General features: G+C 50.4%; 8 protein-coding genes across 8 annotated transcripts; 5 read left to right on the forward strand and 3 right to left on the reverse strand.

Moving 5' to 3' along the window:
- Positions 1 to 368: 368 nt before the first annotated feature.
- Positions 369 to 1,565, reverse strand: COCMIDRAFT_96889 (uncharacterized protein; the record flags this gene model as incomplete). The annotated part of the gene is made up of 3 exons (XM_007690369.1): positions 369 to 732; positions 784 to 1,253; positions 1,308 to 1,565. The coding sequence occupies 3 exons, from the start codon at positions 1,563 to 1,565 to the stop codon at positions 369 to 371; spliced, it is 1,092 nt and encodes a 363-aa protein (XP_007688559.1).
- A 1,177-nt stretch (positions 1,566 to 2,742) lies between these two features.
- On the reverse strand, positions 2,743 to 3,416 carry COCMIDRAFT_96876 (uncharacterized protein; the record flags this gene model as incomplete). The annotated part of the gene is made up of 2 exons (XM_007690370.1): positions 2,743 to 3,009; positions 3,063 to 3,416. 2 exons carry the CDS (start codon positions 3,414 to 3,416, stop codon positions 2,743 to 2,745), a joined length of 621 nt encoding a protein of 206 aa, XP_007688560.1.
- Positions 3,417 to 3,805: 389 nt separating this feature from the next.
- On the forward strand, positions 3,806 to 4,989 carry COCMIDRAFT_26826 (uncharacterized protein; the record flags this gene model as incomplete). Its single annotated transcript, XM_007690338.1, has 5 exons — positions 3,806 to 3,808; positions 3,856 to 4,168; positions 4,248 to 4,420; positions 4,475 to 4,755; positions 4,806 to 4,989. 5 exons carry the CDS (start codon positions 3,806 to 3,808, stop codon positions 4,987 to 4,989), a joined length of 954 nt encoding a protein of 317 aa, XP_007688528.1.
- Positions 4,990 to 5,596: 607 nt separating this feature from the next.
- On the forward strand, positions 5,597 to 6,688 carry COCMIDRAFT_96930 (uncharacterized protein; the record flags this gene model as incomplete). The annotated part of the gene is made up of 2 exons (XM_007690371.1): positions 5,597 to 6,375; positions 6,523 to 6,688. Coding segments are annotated over 2 exons (945 nt in total), but the record flags the coding sequence as incomplete, so codon positions are not given.
- Positions 6,689 to 7,859: 1,171 nt separating this feature from the next.
- Positions 7,860 to 9,077, forward strand: COCMIDRAFT_96859 (uncharacterized protein; the record flags this gene model as incomplete). The annotated part of the gene is made up of 1 exon (XM_007690372.1): positions 7,860 to 9,077. The coding sequence occupies one exon, from the start codon at positions 7,860 to 7,862 to the stop codon at positions 9,075 to 9,077; it is 1,218 nt and encodes a 405-aa protein (XP_007688562.1).
- Positions 9,078 to 11,335: 2,258 nt separating this feature from the next.
- Positions 11,336 to 12,340, forward strand: COCMIDRAFT_96897 (polysaccharide lyase family 1 protein; the record flags this gene model as incomplete). Its single annotated transcript, XM_007690373.1, has 1 exon — positions 11,336 to 12,340. The coding sequence occupies one exon, from the start codon at positions 11,336 to 11,338 to the stop codon at positions 12,338 to 12,340; it is 1,005 nt and encodes a 334-aa protein (XP_007688563.1).
- Positions 12,341 to 13,065: 725 nt separating this feature from the next.
- On the reverse strand, positions 13,066 to 13,886 carry COCMIDRAFT_26830 (uncharacterized protein; the record flags this gene model as incomplete). Its single annotated transcript, XM_007690339.1, has 2 exons — positions 13,066 to 13,474; positions 13,528 to 13,886. The coding sequence occupies 2 exons, from the start codon at positions 13,884 to 13,886 to the stop codon at positions 13,066 to 13,068; spliced, it is 768 nt and encodes a 255-aa protein (XP_007688529.1).
- A 345-nt stretch (positions 13,887 to 14,231) lies between these two features.
- On the forward strand, positions 14,232 to 16,031 carry COCMIDRAFT_5820 (uncharacterized protein; the record flags this gene model as incomplete). Its single annotated transcript, XM_007690327.1, has 1 exon — positions 14,232 to 16,031. The coding sequence occupies one exon, from the start codon at positions 14,232 to 14,234 to the stop codon at positions 16,029 to 16,031; it is 1,800 nt and encodes a 599-aa protein (XP_007688517.1).
- Between the last annotated feature and the right edge of the window lie 3,498 nt (positions 16,032 to 19,529).

The raw sequence follows: 19,529 nt of genomic DNA on the forward strand, positions 1-19,529 counted from the left end.
AAAACCCAAAAAAAACTATCAAAGCACCCAAACTAATAACAGGGGAGAGGGAGCACATATGTGGAACATGTGATCCTCTCTCTAGAAGCGTGTAGACAGTCGACAGGGACGGAAAGAGAGAGATTTAATGAGACATTATAGTCCCCCTACTGTCCCCTCATCCGTTTGAGGTTGTCGATTGGTGCTTTTCCATTCTCGCTGCTACTACCACCACCACCGTTGTCCTCGCCATCATACATGTAAGCGTCCGTTCTTCAAAGAGGGGGGAATTATGTCAGCGCTATAAATCGCAAGGGCCCCGAGCGAGATAAAGAAGCAAGTGAAACTAAAAGGGGGAGACATAGGATGACCCCTAGAGTATCTAGGGATTACCTCTTCTTGCTTCCAGGACGTGGTTTGCATTCATCGCCTAGAATGGGGTGAAGCTTGATCTTGATGGGGTACTGCTGGTTGTTGCCCCCGTAGCCCTTGCTCCAGTCGTAGCTGACTGCGTATGCGAAAATGTTTCCGTCTTTGCTGAAGCTCGTCGCGACGATGCTGCCGCCGACTTCAGGGTAGCCCTTGAGGCGGTGCTTTGCGTCCTTGTCCCAGAAGTGGAAGGTGCCGTCGGAGCCGGCGGTGGAGAAAGTGCCGTGTTGTGGATGGAAGGAAATGGCGTTTACAGAGAAGACCTTTGCGGTTTCGCGAGCGTTCGGGTCAGGTTGGCGGTGGCACTTGAAAGAGAAGTTGAGGCTGCAAGTATGTTAGCTGGGCTCACTGATCCATAAAGTATAAAGTGCTTACCTGGTATCCTTGTCCTCAACGTATTGGATGGCGCATCGGCCTTCAATGGAGCCCACAGCGAAACCAGTGGCATCTGTAAAACAGCTAACCACCCTTGTCTGCCACTTAAGTGGACTGGTGATAGTCTTGTAAATGGTCGTGGGGTTGGTCAAGTTGACCATATGGATGTGGCGCTCTGCTGTCGCAATGACGAGTAATTGATCTTTGACATCCATGCTGTAGACGCGCTCCTGACATTGCAGAGTACCGACAGGCTCAGCACCCTGTAGATCCCAAAACTTGACCGTCTTGTCCCACGAGCCAGTCGCAACATAGTCCTTGCCGCCAGTCTGGAACCAGCGTACGCACTTGATGGCATTCTCGTGGGCTTTGGCTTGCTGGGCGGGGACAGTACCGCTGGCCGGGGCAGTACGGAAGTCAACAATATTGAGCATGCCTGTTGAGTCGCCGGCTGCTATGCGTGTGCCATCCTACATCATGTTAGCACCCTGTTCCATACTATATCGTTGCTTTCGTGGACGCACCTTTGACCAACCAACACCAAGAACATGGCCCTGGCACTCAAACATCCACTTTCCCATTGCGCCATTGCCGTTGACTTCGTAGATGTAGACTTTCTTGTCCCAGCTTCCTACCGCGAGGAAGTCGTTGGTTGGCGAGAACTGGAGGTCGGATATGCTGTCGCTGGGTACTTGGCCGGCTGGCACTTCGACATCTTTGCTTGTGTCTCCGGTTGTGGAGCTGGTCGCAGCAGGCGCCGCAGCTTGACCGAAAAGCGCCATGTCTTCTGGCTATGTGTGGTTTCTTGCGCAGGTCAAGATGTTGTGATGTCTTGCTATGGAGCTTTGCGCGAGCTGCAATAGTGGATCTCGCGGCGGTCGAGTGATAGAGATAGTCGGACGCGCTTGATAGACGAAGGTTGAGGCGCGACGGGATATTGGGAAGCTGAAGGAAGTGATTGGAACTGCAGCGCAACCGAATCTTATGTTCTTGACCACCAACGCGCCCCAGCAAAGAAAGAGCGGCCGTACCAAAGCTTCCCAGGCACCCTTGCAAGGCACCAGTCCGCCTTCTGCCTAGTGTGCCTAGCGCCCGGCGATACGATTCCCCGACTCCACCTAAAAACTCGACGCACCATGCCAACTTTCTTCTCTCAACGTTCCTCGCTCGAAGAATCGCAACGAAGCACACGCACAGAGCGCACTTGTGGCGTCTCTTTCCTCCAATGCTTTGGGAGAAAGTCCCCGGACAACGATCTTCGCGATCGCACTTTTAGCAACGAACCGCCATAGAAGCTGCGGCTTCCATCACCGACTACGGCACCTCTCCGCGTCTCTTCATCGCTTTTACTCGAATCCCACTAGCACTCCCGACGCTGCGAGTGGAGGGGCTGGCACCTGGATGATGACATGAGTCCGTTGGCTACCTTGCTTGCATGCAGAGGGTCGCAACAGAGAATCGAGGAGTTGGGGGACGATGGAGAGTGTTAGGTATGGAGGGTCTTCTCGTCGAGTTTATGGTAATGCGATTGCCTTTCCTGCGCTTTGGTAAAACAAAGTGAGCTGGAGGGTAACTCAATGGGGCTTATTCTCGAGGCGAGGAACGTTCACCTCAAACATTTTTCGGATCTGAGGATAGCCGTCCTTTCGCCTTTGGAGGTGACGGGCTATACCGTGCTTGGTCGAACAAGCCGGATTCATCCAGCCAGGCAAGGTTCACATGATGAGAAACGTTAGAAATAGAGTCAAGCTCTGAGGCTGTCTGAATCCCAAAGTGGTAGGACGGCCTTTGCTGAATTTTCTACGACGGTATCTGAAGAACCTTGCGGCTTAAATAGCTTTTTTTTCTTGAATAGAAGCAATGTTTGCTCATGAAGCGTTTGTGTCCATAATTGCCCGAGTGGTATCATGCATCGGCTAAAACTGTTGATGTCTGTATTGGGCGTTTGCTATACACAGCTCATGCGTCGGCACCGACAATGAAGTCCCGGACCTCTTTGTAGGCCTTGTCCAAGTCCTCGTTGATGACGATCTTGTCATGAGGTGCCTCTCCACTGTGTGCAAAGTCCAACTCAACCTTTGCCTGGTTCAATCTCTTTACAATGGCCTCTTCCTTATCAGTGGCCCGACTCCTCAGTCGCTGCTCCAGAACCTCCATGGAGGGCGGCTGGAGAAACAGGAACCGTGGGCGGGGGAATGTGGGATGGTTTGCGACTTGCTTAACACCCTAGAGACTTGTCAGCCATGCTTGAGCCTGAAGTCGATCGTGTTATTGCGAACCTCCATCTCGATGTCCAGAATGCAAATCTGACCCTTCTCTGCAATATCGTTGACAGCCTTGATGCTCGTTCCGTAGTAATTGCCTCCAAACTGCGCGTGCTCCACAAATCCCTTCTTCTCGATCAGATCAAGGAATTCTTCCTTGGTCACAAAGTAGTACTCCTTGCCATTCTGCTCGGTCCCTCGGGGTGCGCGCGTGGTGTGGGATATGCTGAAGCCAAACTTTCCAGGAAACTCTTCGAAGAGACGCGAGAGGATGGTGGATTTCCCAGCGCCGGATGGGCCGCTGATTACAATGGGCTGATTCGCTGAGAGAGCGTCTTTAGGGACGGGGGCAGTATCGGTGGGAGCCATGGTGAAGGCGCTGTGGGTGAAGGTGCGCAAAGGAACGGGCTTGCAGGTGCTTGTGAGGTATGCGGTGCTGGGTTTTCGTAGCGGAGAACGATTTACTCGCGCGATACAACTTCTCGAATCAGTCAGTAGGCTTCGCGATAGCCAGGAAAGTGTCAATGGCATGCCTATTGTGAGCTGGAACAATGCGGGGTGTTGATTGGCGGTGAAGCTAGGGGTCTTCGGTGTTAGGTGGGGCGCTCCAAGTGGGATGATGAGCGGGACCTGTGACATCGCGTTTTCGTGTAGTTACTGACCTCATTGACCTGGAAATTTGCCAACCCTTGCATCGCCTTGCCTATGTCTCGCTAATTGTTTGCGCATGGGAGCGGTAGAGCTACCACGCTTTCAAAATGGTACGCAATACATATCTCCATCTGGATTTTGTCCTGACAGCTTGCAGTCAAAGCAATACCTTACCCTCCACACGGTCGAGTCGGCCCATCCCAAAGCGAGCGACATCTTCGCTGTAGCACCGACTAGTACCCAACTTCTCTCAGCTTCCGGTGCGAGTAGCATCAATGTTTACGACACCACGAAGCCCGACTTTCCAGTTATACAAACACTTGACAAGGCACACCCGCTCGGCATACACCACCTGGTGACTGCGCGCGAAGAGAAGGCACGACGGGCTGCGAGTGCTGGTTTCGAGGGCAAGGTCAAAATATGGAGTCAGAGTGAAGACGGGATATGGACTGAGGATGGAGAGATTGTTGGTGGGTACGCCTTGCGCTTTCTTTGCCATCGCAATTGGGTCGTCCATGTCACCTGGGCGAGTGCTGACTTGCGTTACAGATCAGAACAAGCCGGGTGAGGTATGGGCGATTGCAATGAGCGCAGATGGGCAGTACCTTGCTAGCAGTAGTATCAACGGCAAGATAAACGTCTGGAGCTTGAACAAGGCCGAGGGCATGCCCCGCATACGCGAGTACGAGACCAAAGGCAGCTTCGGTTTGTGCGTAGATCTGGTATGCCTTCGCTGTCTTTTTATCCTGACTGAGGCGTTACTAACAAGTATAAAGAGCCGCGACGGCAGCTTCACAGCCTCGGGACATGAGAATGGCTCGATATACGTTTTCAACAACGACACCGGGCGTCTCGCGCACTCTCTAGCAGGCCTCGTACACCCAATTCGCAGTGTGGCCTTCTCCCCAACTTCGAAGCTCCTAGCAGCAGGAGGAGATGCCAGAATCATCGCAATTTATAATGTCTCTTCGGGTGAGCAGGTAGCGAACCTCACAGGCCATGGTGGCTGGGTACTCAGTCTCGACTGGAGCGACACCGGCGAGTATTTGCTGTCGGGGTAAGATGCGACTACGGATTTACAAATACAATTGTTAACCTCGTCTCTAGATCTCACGACTCAAAAGCAAAGGTATGGCGGTTCGAGACTAAGACGTGCGTTGCAACCCACTCGCACGGCGACAAGCCTCTTTGGAGCGCGAAGTGGTTACCTAAGGTTCCCACAAAGAGCGAGATGTTTGCACTGGCGGGAGGAAACAACACCATTGGCCTATACCGAGAGGCTGCTGGCTGAGTAACGAATTACTGAAACCGATTGCACTATACTGCATAGTTTATGACGGCAGTTGAGCTGACAATGCTCGCTGAACCTATGCCACACTGCTGCCTTGTAAAGCTCCAATCACAAAGCTGACGGTGGCCGAGAATGTAAAGCAAACATGGTAAAAACATTGGCCATGCAGTTGTGATTTGACAAACCTAGGTAATCATCATATAATATGCTCTTACCTCAGATCAATTGAGAACACCAATTCATGCAGTCTTCGTCACACCGATTATACAATAGTACATGATATATCTATCTAACTGTCATGATCCTTATGCTTCCGTCTCTCTTTTACGAGCACTGAGGGTTAGCAAAAAATAATTGGCAATTTTAGTCAGACCCTGGATTTATTATCGATTGAATGATGTTGTCGAACAAGCGGCAGGAACTAATAACACGGCTGTTTAGCTATGACCCGACACTTACATGAATTATTGTTCCACAAAGTAGTTGCGGTCCAAACGGCAGGTGCAATCGGTCTTGCGTGTTTGTATTGCTTCTACTACGGTCCTTGACTTTTACATACCTCCAAGGACGACAAGAGAGCCACAGCACTACTATCACTATTACCACCACAATGCGTGTTCTTAAAATCCCTTATTCCCTCGTTGCGGCCGACGTTGCGGCAGAAGATGCCGCCAAGAAAGGCGTCGACGACTCTTCCCATTCATCCTCATGCACCCGACGCTTCGGAGCCGCCCACCACTGTGTTTCAGATATCCTACACGTCGTCCCCGAAAACCCGCCGTTCTTCACACACTGCGACCCATCATGGACGCCATATAGCTATACGCTATGGCACACTCTAATCGCCAGTTCCCAAGGTCTACAGGGGGGCGAATACCATGAGGTTGCCATCCCTGGCTTTCTCTACGAAGATATAGTGAGATGCCACAGTGCATGGGTAACCACTGGCTGTATCTACAACGCTGTACTTGAGGAACTGCTCGAGACTTTAAAATCCACAAAAGCAGGCCATGAGCTTGTTTCACTTCTGGACGGCGAACGGAAATGGTTCATCAGGCTCGATCACATGTCGCCAAAGGACAGTCCCATGGGTGGTGGATTGCGATCATTGACGCTGCGAGATGTCATGACGAAGCTTTGTACGTCCATGCGCGCGTATAGTTGCCTGCAACGTGAAAAGGTTCACGCGGAGAAAGAGGACAGGGAGACGAAGATCAAACTTGTGCTCAACAGGTGGGATGAAGGAATGGATCCTGGGAGGGAGTTTAGGGCCTTTGTTTCACCACCTGCCGCAGCCCAGGCAAGAACAAAAAATCACCCCATGGCCTCTCCCAAACCGGACGACTTCAAAATCAGCGCCATTAGCCAGTATAGATATACCTTGGTGTTGGCGGCGCCTTGGGGTTTCACCTTGGAGGAGATAGTAGCAAAGGTCGAGGCGGGAGCGAATGCAGTCCTCCAAGATATGGTAACGTACATGAAGGAGGAGTTGACGGAATATGTAGTTGATATGTTAGTGAAGTACGGGTTCAGTTTTGACGTGGCGCTGGAGCAGGACGGCACTGTTCAACTAGTCGAGATCAATCCTTTCGGGGCATTGTCGCCGTGTGGAGCCTGTCTTTTCAACTGGATACGGGATGGTAAAGTGCTTTATGGAATTGAGGAGGCACAATTTGCTGTGACGTTAGATGAGGAATAATTATGAAACTATCAAGCTTGTGGCGTTGGGTTTCTTGATGCATAAGTTTCTCAGACCCTGAAGAGGGAGTTTGCGTCACCAAGGTTGCTTCTTGTTGACCAGATAGATTTCCTTATTAGAAAAAAACAAAACGATTTGTGTTGGAGATTGGGTAGCCCCTAGCTTATGTAACGCATAGCTGAGGAACTTCGGAGGCTCCGTCTGCCAAGAGAGGTACGTCTACCCCCAAGGCATGCAGAAGCGGCCCCGCCCGATTGGATCGAGCTGTGTGGAAACCTCCGTGTCTGTTTCATTCGCCGGTGTCTAGAATGGCCCAAGATTGAACGGCATAGGGGACGTTGTGGGCGCGACGCTGTCTGAGGCACTGATTCGCCACTTGTCGGATCCACCGTCACCGCGACTGCGTACCAAAGGGCAGCACAACCGCCGCCACGCCCTTAAGCCTTGCCACTGCAGATGCTTCATTTGAATTCCCAACGGCCTGTCCAATCTGTTACGTACCTCTAGAAAACGTCCTATTTCCCTACTCCGGACCGACCCACTTTGGTCGGGAATGTCTTGGCTCCTGCGAAATAGGGGAATGATCTCCTTTTGCCAAGCTGGCTCTTCACAAATGAAACCAACTCCACTGGCCGCCTATTATACCTCATAGTAGCTATAGCTGTTGGTATACTCACAACCAGCCGTTGCGAATTTCATGCTCGGCACACCCAGTCCTCATTAGTCGCGAGGCCAATAGCAAGAGTAGACGAGCTCTGTCGCAGAGGTATCCTCCTGCCTAAACGAACGATGAAACGCGGACAGCCTGCCGTTCCATCTCGCTGCCGCAATGCGACCTGTAGTGACCTAATCACTCCAGCCTTGTGGCTAATGAGGAATCCACTGTATCCATCTCCACGATGCCAATCAAGTCTGTAGCAGATTGTACCATCGGCTGATCACGTCGATCCCGCGGTCAGCCTCACCTCCCTGTGTATAGAGGACATGATTTATAAATGCTCGTCTGCTTCAACTTGAAGGATACCTCACCAACTCACCAACTCACTCAAGCCCCTTCTACTTCTCCCCCTGGCTAGTCCACCCATTCGCTCGTTCCTCTGTTCGCTTCTTTGAAATTTTCGACCTCTTCTACTACTCCCGCTAGTCGCAAATACTTCTACTTCTCTCAAAGATGCATTCCTTCAAGGCCGTACTTGCTCTTGGAGCTCTCCTGCCCGCATTCTTTGCGCAGGCCAGCAAGATTATCCGTACCCGCAACGAGCACACCATTCCCGGATCGTGGGTTGCCCGTATTGAAGAGAATGAAGTCCTCGAGGCTGTTCTCTCCTCTGTCCTTGACGCTGCCGGTATCCAGTCCAAGGAAACCTACTCCGTTGGAGGTGTCAAAGGTTTTACCTTTGACGCCGACGATACCATCCTAGATATGCTTGAGAGCATGGGAGCCATCAAGTCCGTTGAGCCTGACTACAAGATGTATGCTTCCGTCCCGGTTGGCAGCTTGAGAGCGCGCCAAACCAACGGTACTCTTACTACCCAGAAAGGCTCTCCCTATGGCCTGGGACGCATCTCCCACCGTGAGCCTGGCATTCGGGACTACGTTTTCGACAGCTCTGCTGGCGAGGACACCTTCATCTATGTCATTGACACTGGTGTCAACACCGAGCACACCGAATTTGGCGGCCGTGCCACTCTCGGAAAGAGCTTCATCGCGGGATCTGACGGCGAAGACGACCAGGGCCACGGCACTCACTGCTCTGGAACCGCCGCTGGCACCACGTTCGGTGTAGCAAAGAAGGCCAACATCATCGGTGTCAAGGTCCTCGGCGCAGACGGCTCCGGCAGCAACTCTGGCGTCCTCCGGGGCATCCAATGGGCCGTTGACGACGCCACCGAGAAGGGCCACATCAACCGCACCGTTCTCTCCATGTCCCTCGGTGGCCCCTTCTCCCAAACCACTAACGACGCCATCCAGTCCGCCGTCGAAGCCGGCGCTTTCGTCGCCGCTGCCGCCGGAAACGAAGGCGAAAACGCCTCCAACTCCTCTCCCGCGTCCGCCCCACAAGCCTGCACCGTCGGCTCTACAAACGAGCGCGACCTCAAGTCCTCCTTCTCCAACTTTGGCAAGCTCGTCGACATCTTCGCTCCCGGCGAGAAGATTCAGAGCGCTTGGATCGGCAGCTCCACCGCCACCAACACTATCAGCGGAACCTCGATGGCTTGCCCCCACATCGCTGGTCTCGCTGCCTACCTCATTGCGCTCGAGGGCCCCCGTTCTCCTACTGCCTTGTGCAAGCGTATCCAGGAGCTTGCTACCAAGGATGCTATTACTAACTTGAGGGCTGGGGAGGGTAGCCCTAACCTCATTGCTTACAACGGCAATGGCGCGTAAAAAAAATCTTTACGCTACTGCCGATCTGTTGAAGCATGACCAGCATACTGTGGATCGGTATGCTTGGGAGACATAAAGGATAATGTATTTGTTGGGGGTTTGCTTTTGTACATTTTCTTTTGCCATGGATTCAATGGCTTTTTGTGGATATTTTGGGGCTCGAGGATTGAGCCTGGTGAAGATATATATCTTTTGGTGTTACTCGTTATAAGAATACAACGGAATGCCATGTTGTAACAACTATCTCGATTTAGTTCTTACGATTTTATTTTGTTGGACTACTGAGTTCTCAGTCAACTGTGGGAATATGATAGTTTACTTGTATTTCGATGCGTCGAGGTCGTTTAAGCACTCCTTCTAGGTACAAACCTGAGAATCTGTCCTAGTTAATGAGAGTTACATGGCACATACGGCCATAGGACGAATAAATTAGTGCTTCCCGTTCGCTCAGCAATACTCAAGCTTTGTACCGGCGGTCTAGTAGTTAGGTGGGAGACCACTAGCGAATCCCCGCTGTCGTATGTTTTGTATGTTTTTGAAGACTTTATTTTTTTTTCCTTGGGTCCACTTCACAAGTGTCATGTGGATTGGTCTTGGCGCCTCCACGATTCATGAAATACGTCATCAACGGTAAGAGAAAGGAGATGGACATCTCAAAGGCGAGAATAGAAAGAAAGGGCTATTTTCTAAATCTGACATGAAATGCGTTACTTGTACGAAGATTCAATATTCCCCAAACGGATGTTTCAGATGAAGAGCTCTCGTGTGACCTACAGTTGGACCATGCAATTACTAGCTGTTGATAGCCGTTTTTTTATATCTCATGAGATTTTAGAGTTCGTCACGTGGTGGCAGCACTAACCCGAGAAGGAGATTCCCAACTTGCTCGCATAGATTAAACAGATAGGAGTAAAGATGATTCGAGCCAATTAGAATATGTTCCAAGCCCATGGACGCAATATCGGAGTGCAACTAGAGCTGCAAGAAGGAGCAGTTTGAGGAGCCTTTACCGATGATGGTATGTGCCTGTCCAGGCCCCCATCCTTATTGACGCTGTAAATACCGCAGCCGACTTCGCTGCTAGCCGGCCCGGAATGCACCTGATCGGCATCTCGGGAAGATTCTCGTGTTTCAACGATTTTTGAATGATGAGCTGCCGTTACACATGCTGATGCTGCAAGATGCTGGGCAACCGTGTCTTTGAACACCAGAGTGGCTCGCAGATCAAGTCAAGACAAAATTTGGCAGATAAGGAAATGACACGGAGTTACCGATTCATATTAGAGTCTAGACACGTTCGGTTCTGTAACCACAACTCGACTGTTCATGTTTCTGAAGAATACTTTCGAAATGTAGTTGACAACAGAACTTCCAGGCACCACAAAAATTATTTGGCTAGCTAGATTTCTAGATATGCGTAAATAAAAAAGTCTGGAGAATATGCATTTTGAATTCAAATACGACTTGGTGGCGCCGCTAAAGTGTAATGCGAAACAACAATTTCGCGGCTAAGAGGACAAATGACGATAAGGATGCGGGAAATCGTGTCACAGCGCCGTTTAGCCGTAATAAAATCAGGACATCAGTGCATGCAAAAAGTCTCTCAAATAGGTGTATAATCTAAGCAGAATGCAAAGATGGCGATATGTTCAAACCCACCTGCGAAATTGGTTTCTCCGAACTTCCCGTAGCCCGAGCTTGCCATCTCACCGTATCGCCAATTCGCCACTGCAGAAGCAAAGTCTCGGTGCATGCAGGGAACTTCTAGAGGAAATACATGATTCGAGAAAGAGGTCCAAGTGGTAATGCAAGCCACATGCCAAGCGCATTTGCCCCAATTTCCCCGGAGTCCGAGCTCGCCATCTAGCCGTATCAGCCACCGTAAAACCTGGGGTTGTATACTTCCACCACTCAACTCCAACATGACAAGCCACACTTACGGTATCTGGAATCGCTGTTTAGTTCTGCCAAGGATGACACACCTAGCCGAGATTCGCCAAGTTAAATAGTAGCAGCCATATAATAGCTTTGGTATAGAGATGTGCTATACGGGTTTCTGGACCTGCTTCTCGATGCGCCAGGGACCACTTTTCCGGAAGAATTGGTCATTCATACGGTGTACGACATTGCAGTATGCTTTTTGGTGCTCTAGAGGTCGATCGTGACAGTAGATAAAATGGGGACAATATCGCTTGCTGTTTGCCGCCAGGTAGTTCCTAATAATTCACGTATTCTACTAGTGTCTACTGCAAGCCAAAATGAAGCTATCGGCCCTCTCATTCCTTTCCTTTGCGCTATCTGCGACCGCAGCGCCTACAGGCTCCGACTTCAGTCTGGTGGGATTCGCAAAAGATAACCCAATTGGTCCAACAACTGGTGGACAATCCAAGGATGGAAAAAGCGTCACTGTAGAGACTTTGGCCGACTTCGTCAAGGCAGTAACGAGCACCGAGCCTCTTGTAGTTTACGCCAAGGGCAACTTCAACCTCACCTCGCGAGTTCAAGTCCAATCCAACAAGTCGCTCATTGGCCTTGGAAAAGGCGCTCAAATCACAGGCAATGGCCTCAACATCTACAACAAGACCAATGTCATCATCCGCAACTTTGGCTTCACAGCTACTGCCGACGACGCCATGACAATCCGCAACAGCACGCGCATCTGGATCGATCACAACGAATTCACTACTGGTAACTTCCCCGCGCTAGGCCCCGATGCATTCGACGGTCAAGTCGACATCATCCGCGCTTCAGATTGGATCACCGTATCCTGGAACTATTTCCACGACCACTGGAAGAGCTCCTTGGTAGGCAACAGCGACGCCTTCCGCGACATCGACCAAGGCCACCTCCACGTCACCTACCACCACAACTACTGGCGCCACGAAGGAACACGCGGCCCCGCCGGCCGCTTCGGCCACCAGCACGTCTACAACAACCTCTTCGTTGACTTCCTCTACCAAGCCATCCACTCACGAAGCGACAACCAAGTTCTCGTCGAGGGCAACGTATTCAAAGGAGATACGCGCGAGGCACTCAGCACATACGGTCTTGTTATCCCACAAGACAGCCCAAACACTAGCCCCGATGGCGACTATGAGATTGATGGCTTTGCGAACTTGGGCGCGAAGAACGATTTCGGAAAGGCGGGCGTGAATATTACCCAAGTTGGAAATTTTACACAGGCGCCGTATAAGTATAACCTTACGCCGTTGAGCAAGGTGGAGGATGTTGTTAAGAAGGGCGCTGGTTTGGGTAAGATTTAAGATGGTGCTTTGTTGGTCGATTTTGTTTGTAAATAATGCTGGAGCGAGATTGAGTAGTAATGAATATGTGATATCCCTTGTTTATTCATTATTGTCTCATCTGTATGATTCTGACCAGTTATATTAAGAGCCTTTTTTTATCTTTCAGAATTAAAAGATAACCTGAGCGGTGCTCTGATTTACGGATAACGAATAGGGTTAGGCTAGCGAGTGAGGCTCATGTATTACTATATTGCCTTGCCAGTCAGATTTTAGTGACTTCCCCTGTAAGCTTCTGATTGGAGACTTATACACCCATGTAGCGAGTACTAGTAGTTACTTTCTGGTAATATCTTTCTCTAGATGACTCTTGGTGGCAGCCAACCGGTATCTAAATGGATGTGCCCGACTCATGATTTCAATGCCCTCTTGAGCATGTCGATTTCGTCAGCTCAACCTTTGTGACTAGCTGCATCTTAACTCAATGAATCTTTTTCCCGAATACGAAGATGGAGACAGTAGCTATTGAATCAGTGGATGTTTAGTGTACGGTGACTAAGGATTTGGCGGAAATGTCATCACATACGAGACCCAACGACATCCTCCTGATACATCACGATCTCTCTACCTTGGTTCATGTTTCGGATTGTAAAATTGAAGAGATTCATAACGTCTTTGGCTGGTTGCTCAAGTCAACCATAGCCATACATGTACACAAGAACATTACACTATCAATACATGCAAGCCTAGGCGTGGGCCGCGACACCGCCCAAAGGCCTTTGTCCTTGAGGGTTATTTGGCGCAACTGGTTGCAACTCCTCGATAGCCTGGTCATACTCGTTGCTGCTCATATCTGTGCCAACACCATCATCCTGCTGCCCACTGAACATTTGTGCGCGCATAGCCTGCTCATCCTCAATCTGCTTGGTAGCCCAGGCCTTCCAGTTCTCCCACTGGCGGTCCTCGAGCTCCATACCAATCTCAAGTGGTCCCTTGCCAAAGTAGGCACCGACGTGCAGGGCTTCTTCTTTGGCGATACGTGAGCGTATTTCTGAGAGGTGGCGGTGTTTGTAGAATTCGCGGCGGGCAACGTCGTATGCGGAGGCTTTGGAGAGAGAGGCGTTCTTCATTAGCCACATTTGTCGCTGGACGACGCTTCATTGTGTTAGTATGGCCACGTGAGAAGCAGTAATATCGGCTCGACACACCTTTCACCATCTAATTGCTTGCCCGGCTGTACAATCTTGCTCCAATCATAGTTCTTCGAGTCGTTTCCGCTGTCTTCAACTACTAGTCTTGGTCGTGCCAGTTCCCATGGGTGGTCACCAAAGAATTCTGAGCGCAGCTTGTCCTCGGGATATGCAATGGGCAGTGGTTTGAATAGTTTGCTGGCCTTGCGCGCCTTGCGCATCTTGGGTACCCGCAGCACTGGCCTCGCGAGTGTCTCACCCGGGGGAATGTTTCCAATAACATCGTACCATTGCGGCAGCTCTGGGTTTCGCTTTGCATCGAAGAGGGCCTTTGCGGTTTGGCGGACGCGAAGTGGGCGGAAGTCGTAGCGGCCCATGGCGGGCAGTGTCGATAGTTATACTCTCACGGGAGCTATATCATGTGAAAGAATCTTCGAGGTTGTTTAGAGGGGGTGGCGATCGGCTACGGGGCACAATGGGCGATGTCGTGGATATTATCATCGTTGTTCTTGCCCGCGCAAACTCCGAAGATTTCGCCAAGACTTCGCGACATTGGAAATCTTTGGATGGTCCATGTGCGGGCATCTGCGCATCACCACCAGTACCGTCATTCACTCGCCCTATGGAAAGCTCCCCAATGGGCTCCACCTAATCAATTGTAGCTGCGCTCGCAAATGGAATACGTCTGAACAGGCTCCCACTGACACGATGCTCGACCTCTCATGTCCCTCTTCCGTACCCTCGACCGGACCTCCGCAGTCTCCAATACCACCAGCGCACGACCCTTTCTTTCCTTTTTATGTCCAGCCCTCGACAGGAATACAGCAAAGAGAAGGTTCAGCAAGAAGTCGATAGACAATGCGCCATCAGCGCCCAGACAGACGCCCCACATGGACACTTTTTTCATCCAGGCATTGGTGCAGGCGGCATCGTGCCCAAAGCATGCAAAGCGGATGCCAAAATTGTCCAGGGTAGATGCAGTTTTGGCAAAGAAACATACTGGGCGATGGAGTAGCACATGGTCCAATCCAGAAGAAAAGACTCCCAATACCAGGCTGCAGCGGAGGGGTCCGTTCAACAAGGTTAAGGACTTTGCTGAAAAAGAGCTACAAGCCCTGGTAGACTACTACGGCATGGAGCTTGAAACTGGGCCCGAACAAGATGTCCCCGATGATGGGAAACTGGTGTGGAATGTTGGAGACAGTCACGAACCATGGCCCCTCCGCAACCCAACAGACGCTGTGCACATTGAAAGATTGGAAGAGTTACTCAAAGATGAAGAAGCGTCACATGGCGAGATTTTCGAGACATACAAGAAGCTACCATCACCCGGAGTTGTATATCTCAAGATTGAAACGATAAGAGCTCTGCTTCATCACCTCGCTATTGTGGAGCGTCCTACGCTAACCGCAATGCAACGCTACCTTTCTATCCTTGACGACATGAAGAATGCACACATACACATCATTCGGTCGGAGTGGACATCAGCGATACACCTTTCCGGAAATGCCATGTGCAAGATAGCTGAAGACAAGATCCAGTCAGCTCTCAACATCTGGCGGGACATGGAGCACCGGGCTGGTATCAGAGGTGGCTATGTGACTTTCAACGTGCTCTTTACGGTGTCTGTAAAGTCCGGAAAATACACACTCGCTGAGACTTTTCTCAAAGAAATGCAAGTTAGGAAAATGCCAATGCATCGGCATCACCGTGTATCGCTTCTCTACTATTACGGTGTCCTACAAAACGGCAACGCAGTCAGGAGGACTTATCAAGAACTGGTCGCAGCTGGAGAGATTGTGGACACAGTGGTTATGAATGCTGTCATAGCATCCTTACTTCGTGCTGGAGAACCTGCGGCGGCAGAGCATGTTTTCGAGCGAATGAAGCGCTTGCACGCCTTGCGCGCATCTCCAGCACCGGGCCACACGTTTTTCAACCGCAATTGGCGTGACCGCCGTCTCCTGGGAATGCACTTTAGAGACGAGACGCGGAGGTTAAGCCACGAGAAAAATGAAGAGGAACTGAAGAAGCTGCAAGACTTTGCGCCCATCGCACCAGACTCGCGCACATATGGTGTCTTGATTCGTCACCACGCTGGGGTAGCAGGTAACATCGACCGTGTCCACGAGCTGCTGCAGGAAATGAACTGGAATTCAGTCCCATTAGAAGGGACTATTTTCATCGTCATTTTCCATGGCTTCAATAATTTTGGCGGAGTACGCTACTCTTCATGGACAGCCTCGAAACTTGAAAAGATCTGGCAGCGCTATCTGAGAGCTCTCAATGAAGACCTTGAACGGACGTGGATATCAAGTCTCTCGGTCATTGCGGCTCTTAGGGCCTTCGCAAAATGTACGGCCCCAGAGCGCACATTGAGAGCTTGGGAGGAAATACGCAACCTGTGGCATCACGCTGATGAACAGGAGCTGGAAACGGTGCTGCGTGCGCTGAGAAAACTGGTGCCGAGCCAGTTGGAAGCTCAGAGGCCGGGGTTCTTTGATGGCAAAAGGCCGCTTTGAATGAGTATAACTATACGATGAATTCAAATGATTCCCGGCATTACGTCTCCATCTCTTATGCATGGGTTGCCTGCTAGCACAATCCAGTAGTCATAGATTAGGGCGCCCAGTACTCCACAATTGCTTTTTCTTATCTATCACGCAACCCTTCCGACGTGTTCGTGCAGGGTTCCTGAAACAGAAGGTGGGCAGGGGATCCACGAGCTGGCGATCCACTCCTCCGCAAGGGTTTGGATTTGGTCCAGGCGCTACACCCGCCCAGCTAAGACTCGTGTCGGGGGCCTTGAAGGACTACATGCACAGGTGTTGTGATGTGAGCGGAGGTGGGGTTCTACAGATCTTCATGCAAATAACCATAAAAACATGTGAAACACTGACGGATGCGTGTATCCGGGATTGTGGGATGAGCCAGACTACGTATGACCCACATGTGTGTCGACCTACTGTTAGATTTTGGGGCTTAAAGATAGCTTGGCTGTTCTCTTCGGTCTGTAACTTTGGCCCTGAATTTCATTGCACTACCTGTTTTTGACATTGCGATCGTGAATGTAGTAGAGTGACCAAAAGCTCAATTGGCCGAAAATTTAGAGCACTGACGTAATCGTAAGTCCCTGTTTGTAGATCAAATGAAGACCAGAAAAGTAGTGTCATAGTTTCTGAACTTTCAGATATAGTTTTCTTGCTCGTCATCACTTAAATTCTCTGGGTCACACATAATTTCCTTCATCAGCTCTTGCAGCCTCTTCATTCAGTTCATTTGCCACCGAAATTTTGCGCACTCAACTGACATACTTAATCGACATCTTCAAACGCAGCGCGGTTGCTCAGTGGTAAATCACCGGATATTGACATGCAATCTATCATGAAATTTGGTAGTTGCTGTTTCACGAACCGGAAATAACGTTAAATTTACACCGTTTTCACATTGATCAAGAGCATGGGGATGCTTGTAGAGCTGTTTACACTGTTCTAGAAACATCTTGAACAAGCACTGAACGCCGGCGCTCTTGAACTTGGCTCTGGTGTTTGAGAATGACAGGTAGCCTCGTGGTCGAAAAGGGAAACCCATTTATAAATTCATACCCAAGGGCACGGCACTCTGTCGCACCAGCTCCGCATGGCATGGTCAAGCTTGAGGTAATTAGTGTCACAAGCTTGATAGAAATCTCGATATACCTGCTCTTTTCAACCGCGGCTTTCATATGTTCTCAGTTTGATACTATTGTCGCTCGAGGTGCTGGGTCCACCTATAGCAAAGATACTGCTTTATAACTCAGGAAGCGTACTCGTCATCTTCCAAGATAGGAGGGATCTCCAACGATGAAGACACTCGAAATGAATCAATGAACCTTGCGGCCATCTACCGAGCATGTTCGCCATCTTGATCCAAAGCTAAGTCGGAGATTATTGACAAACCTCAATCATTCTCCACTTCCGCCCGCCAACATATGGCAAAGGACATGTACGCTAACGAAGTAGCATTGCCCAGTGTCAGCTTCAGAAATGTTCGAACCGTTCATCAATCCCTTTAGGTAGATGGGCCCATTATGAGCGACGGGCATACCTTCGATTACTGAGCCAAATGATTGATCAGGCCTAGCAGTGTGGAACCAGGCCACTGATTAGGAAACTATCGTCCGCGCCGTAGTCCCGTAGTTGAAGGTTTCATGACTGGCCAACACTAATTAAACTAGTCATTTTAGACATAGATGTTGGCATCTTCCTTGCTCGTAGTCGGCCATGCTCGTAAACTATATCCACCGGCCAGCTTTCCGCCCGACGGCAGATCCGATCGATTCTTTTAGGCCAAGCTCATCAGAACCAGGTGGGTAGACGAGTTCTGTTTACGTTCAGCTAGATGCGTAGTCGGGCTGAATTTCCAGTAAAGCAAGCACACGAACACTATAAAGCCTTGTACACATCGCCGAGCACGATGCGCATACTTTGCTTCCGTGATACGGCGCACTTGATGTGCGAACGCGGCTCGTTGAAACCGAAGCCTTCCAAGTTAGGAAGCTTTATCTGCTTCGATAAGCACCCCCGGCGAATAAATGCGAGCAGTCTTACAACACATCAAATGTTGCCTACAAAAACAGCCCGAGGCTATAGTTGCATTGCAGACCGCTTGACTGTATTTGTCTTCAAAGGGGTCTATGCCACCTAAAAACCCGTACGATTTGGAGCTATGGACTTCAGTATACATGTGCGTTCTAGAATATTTTTCTCGAAAGCCGCTACTTAGGCCGGACTTTTACCACTCGCGCCGAAGATCCGTTGTCCCCTCGATGTGCGCGAAGAGTTAGTGCAGTATGACGGCGACTACAACTGACTGAGTGGGTAACTAAGTACTTCGCCAATGTGTCCATTACGACCTCTTCTAATCTTGTCGGCCCGTAGACCATGCAGTCAGACGGCGTAGCTATTTGCTGCCGTTTCCCGTTATGCGCTGACGCGTGTCGAACAGACTGTCTGCGACACTGGCCATTTGGATATTTGGATGCGCATCTGTAAAAGATTTGTGCACTTCACTATCACATCACACAGTGTCCGGGGCCCACCACTAAATTGTGGACATGTCCCCTTGCTCGCTGTAGGAGCAATATTCGGCAATCTTTCTCCCAACGGGCGGAACGCCCTCTATCGGTGCATCAGATTCAGAAATGTCAAGGGATCGTGACGCAAGCATGTCACTTTTCGAGTATGAGAAGTAAGTAGTGCCTGGCTGTATGTAGTCAGTATCCTGGCCAAGCGCAAGAAAAACCCTTGCGCAAGAAAAACCCTTGCGCAAGAAAAACCCTTGCGCAAGAAAAACCCTTGCGCAAGAAATGAGGGCCGGATCCTGCCAGGACGGATTTTGGCTAGCGTATCATTAGACACGAGTGACTTTATTGGCCAGGCGCATTCGCTTTACCTTCGGTATTTTCAATTCGCCCGGAGCTTAGCCCCCCTGGCACCAAACTGGCGATCTGAACGGATCCTTTGTCGCAGTATAGCCATGGCTCCTCTCGCCGGTGACTCGCTGGCTGCGTGGGACTGAGTCGGGTTCTTGAGCGTTCGCTGTCGTTCTCCTCCACGCTTTACCGGCTGTTGTCTTCCGCCACGTTCCCCTCCCCCAGTGTCAAATCACGACAAACCAAATCGTCCAGGATTGCTGTGCCTCAGTCGATTGTCAGATGCAGGGGCGATGCCCGTCTTGCGTGTCAAAACACTGACCCACCGTGCCGCATACTTACCATCTGAAGATACTTACGTATTCGGCTACTTGAATACGATCTCGGAGAAGAAGAATGTGGCGTCATTTGATCCCGGGGTCTTCTAGCTGACGGGTATATTTGTAGGATCACTAAACAATTGTATACATGTGAGTAAGTACGACATGCATCGTACGTATGTACATATGGCCTGAGGCGTGGGGAAATCTCGTCATCCAAGCTCTGCATCTTGTCATAACAGAACGTGGGGTACCCTGTTATATGGGCGCTGGGATTTTCGAGGCGT

This window comes from Bipolaris oryzae (assembly GCF_000523455.1).
Source record: "Bipolaris oryzae ATCC 44560 unplaced genomic scaffold scaffold_76, whole genome shotgun sequence".
Taxonomy (NCBI): domain Eukaryota; kingdom Fungi; phylum Ascomycota; class Dothideomycetes; order Pleosporales; family Pleosporaceae; genus Bipolaris; species Bipolaris oryzae.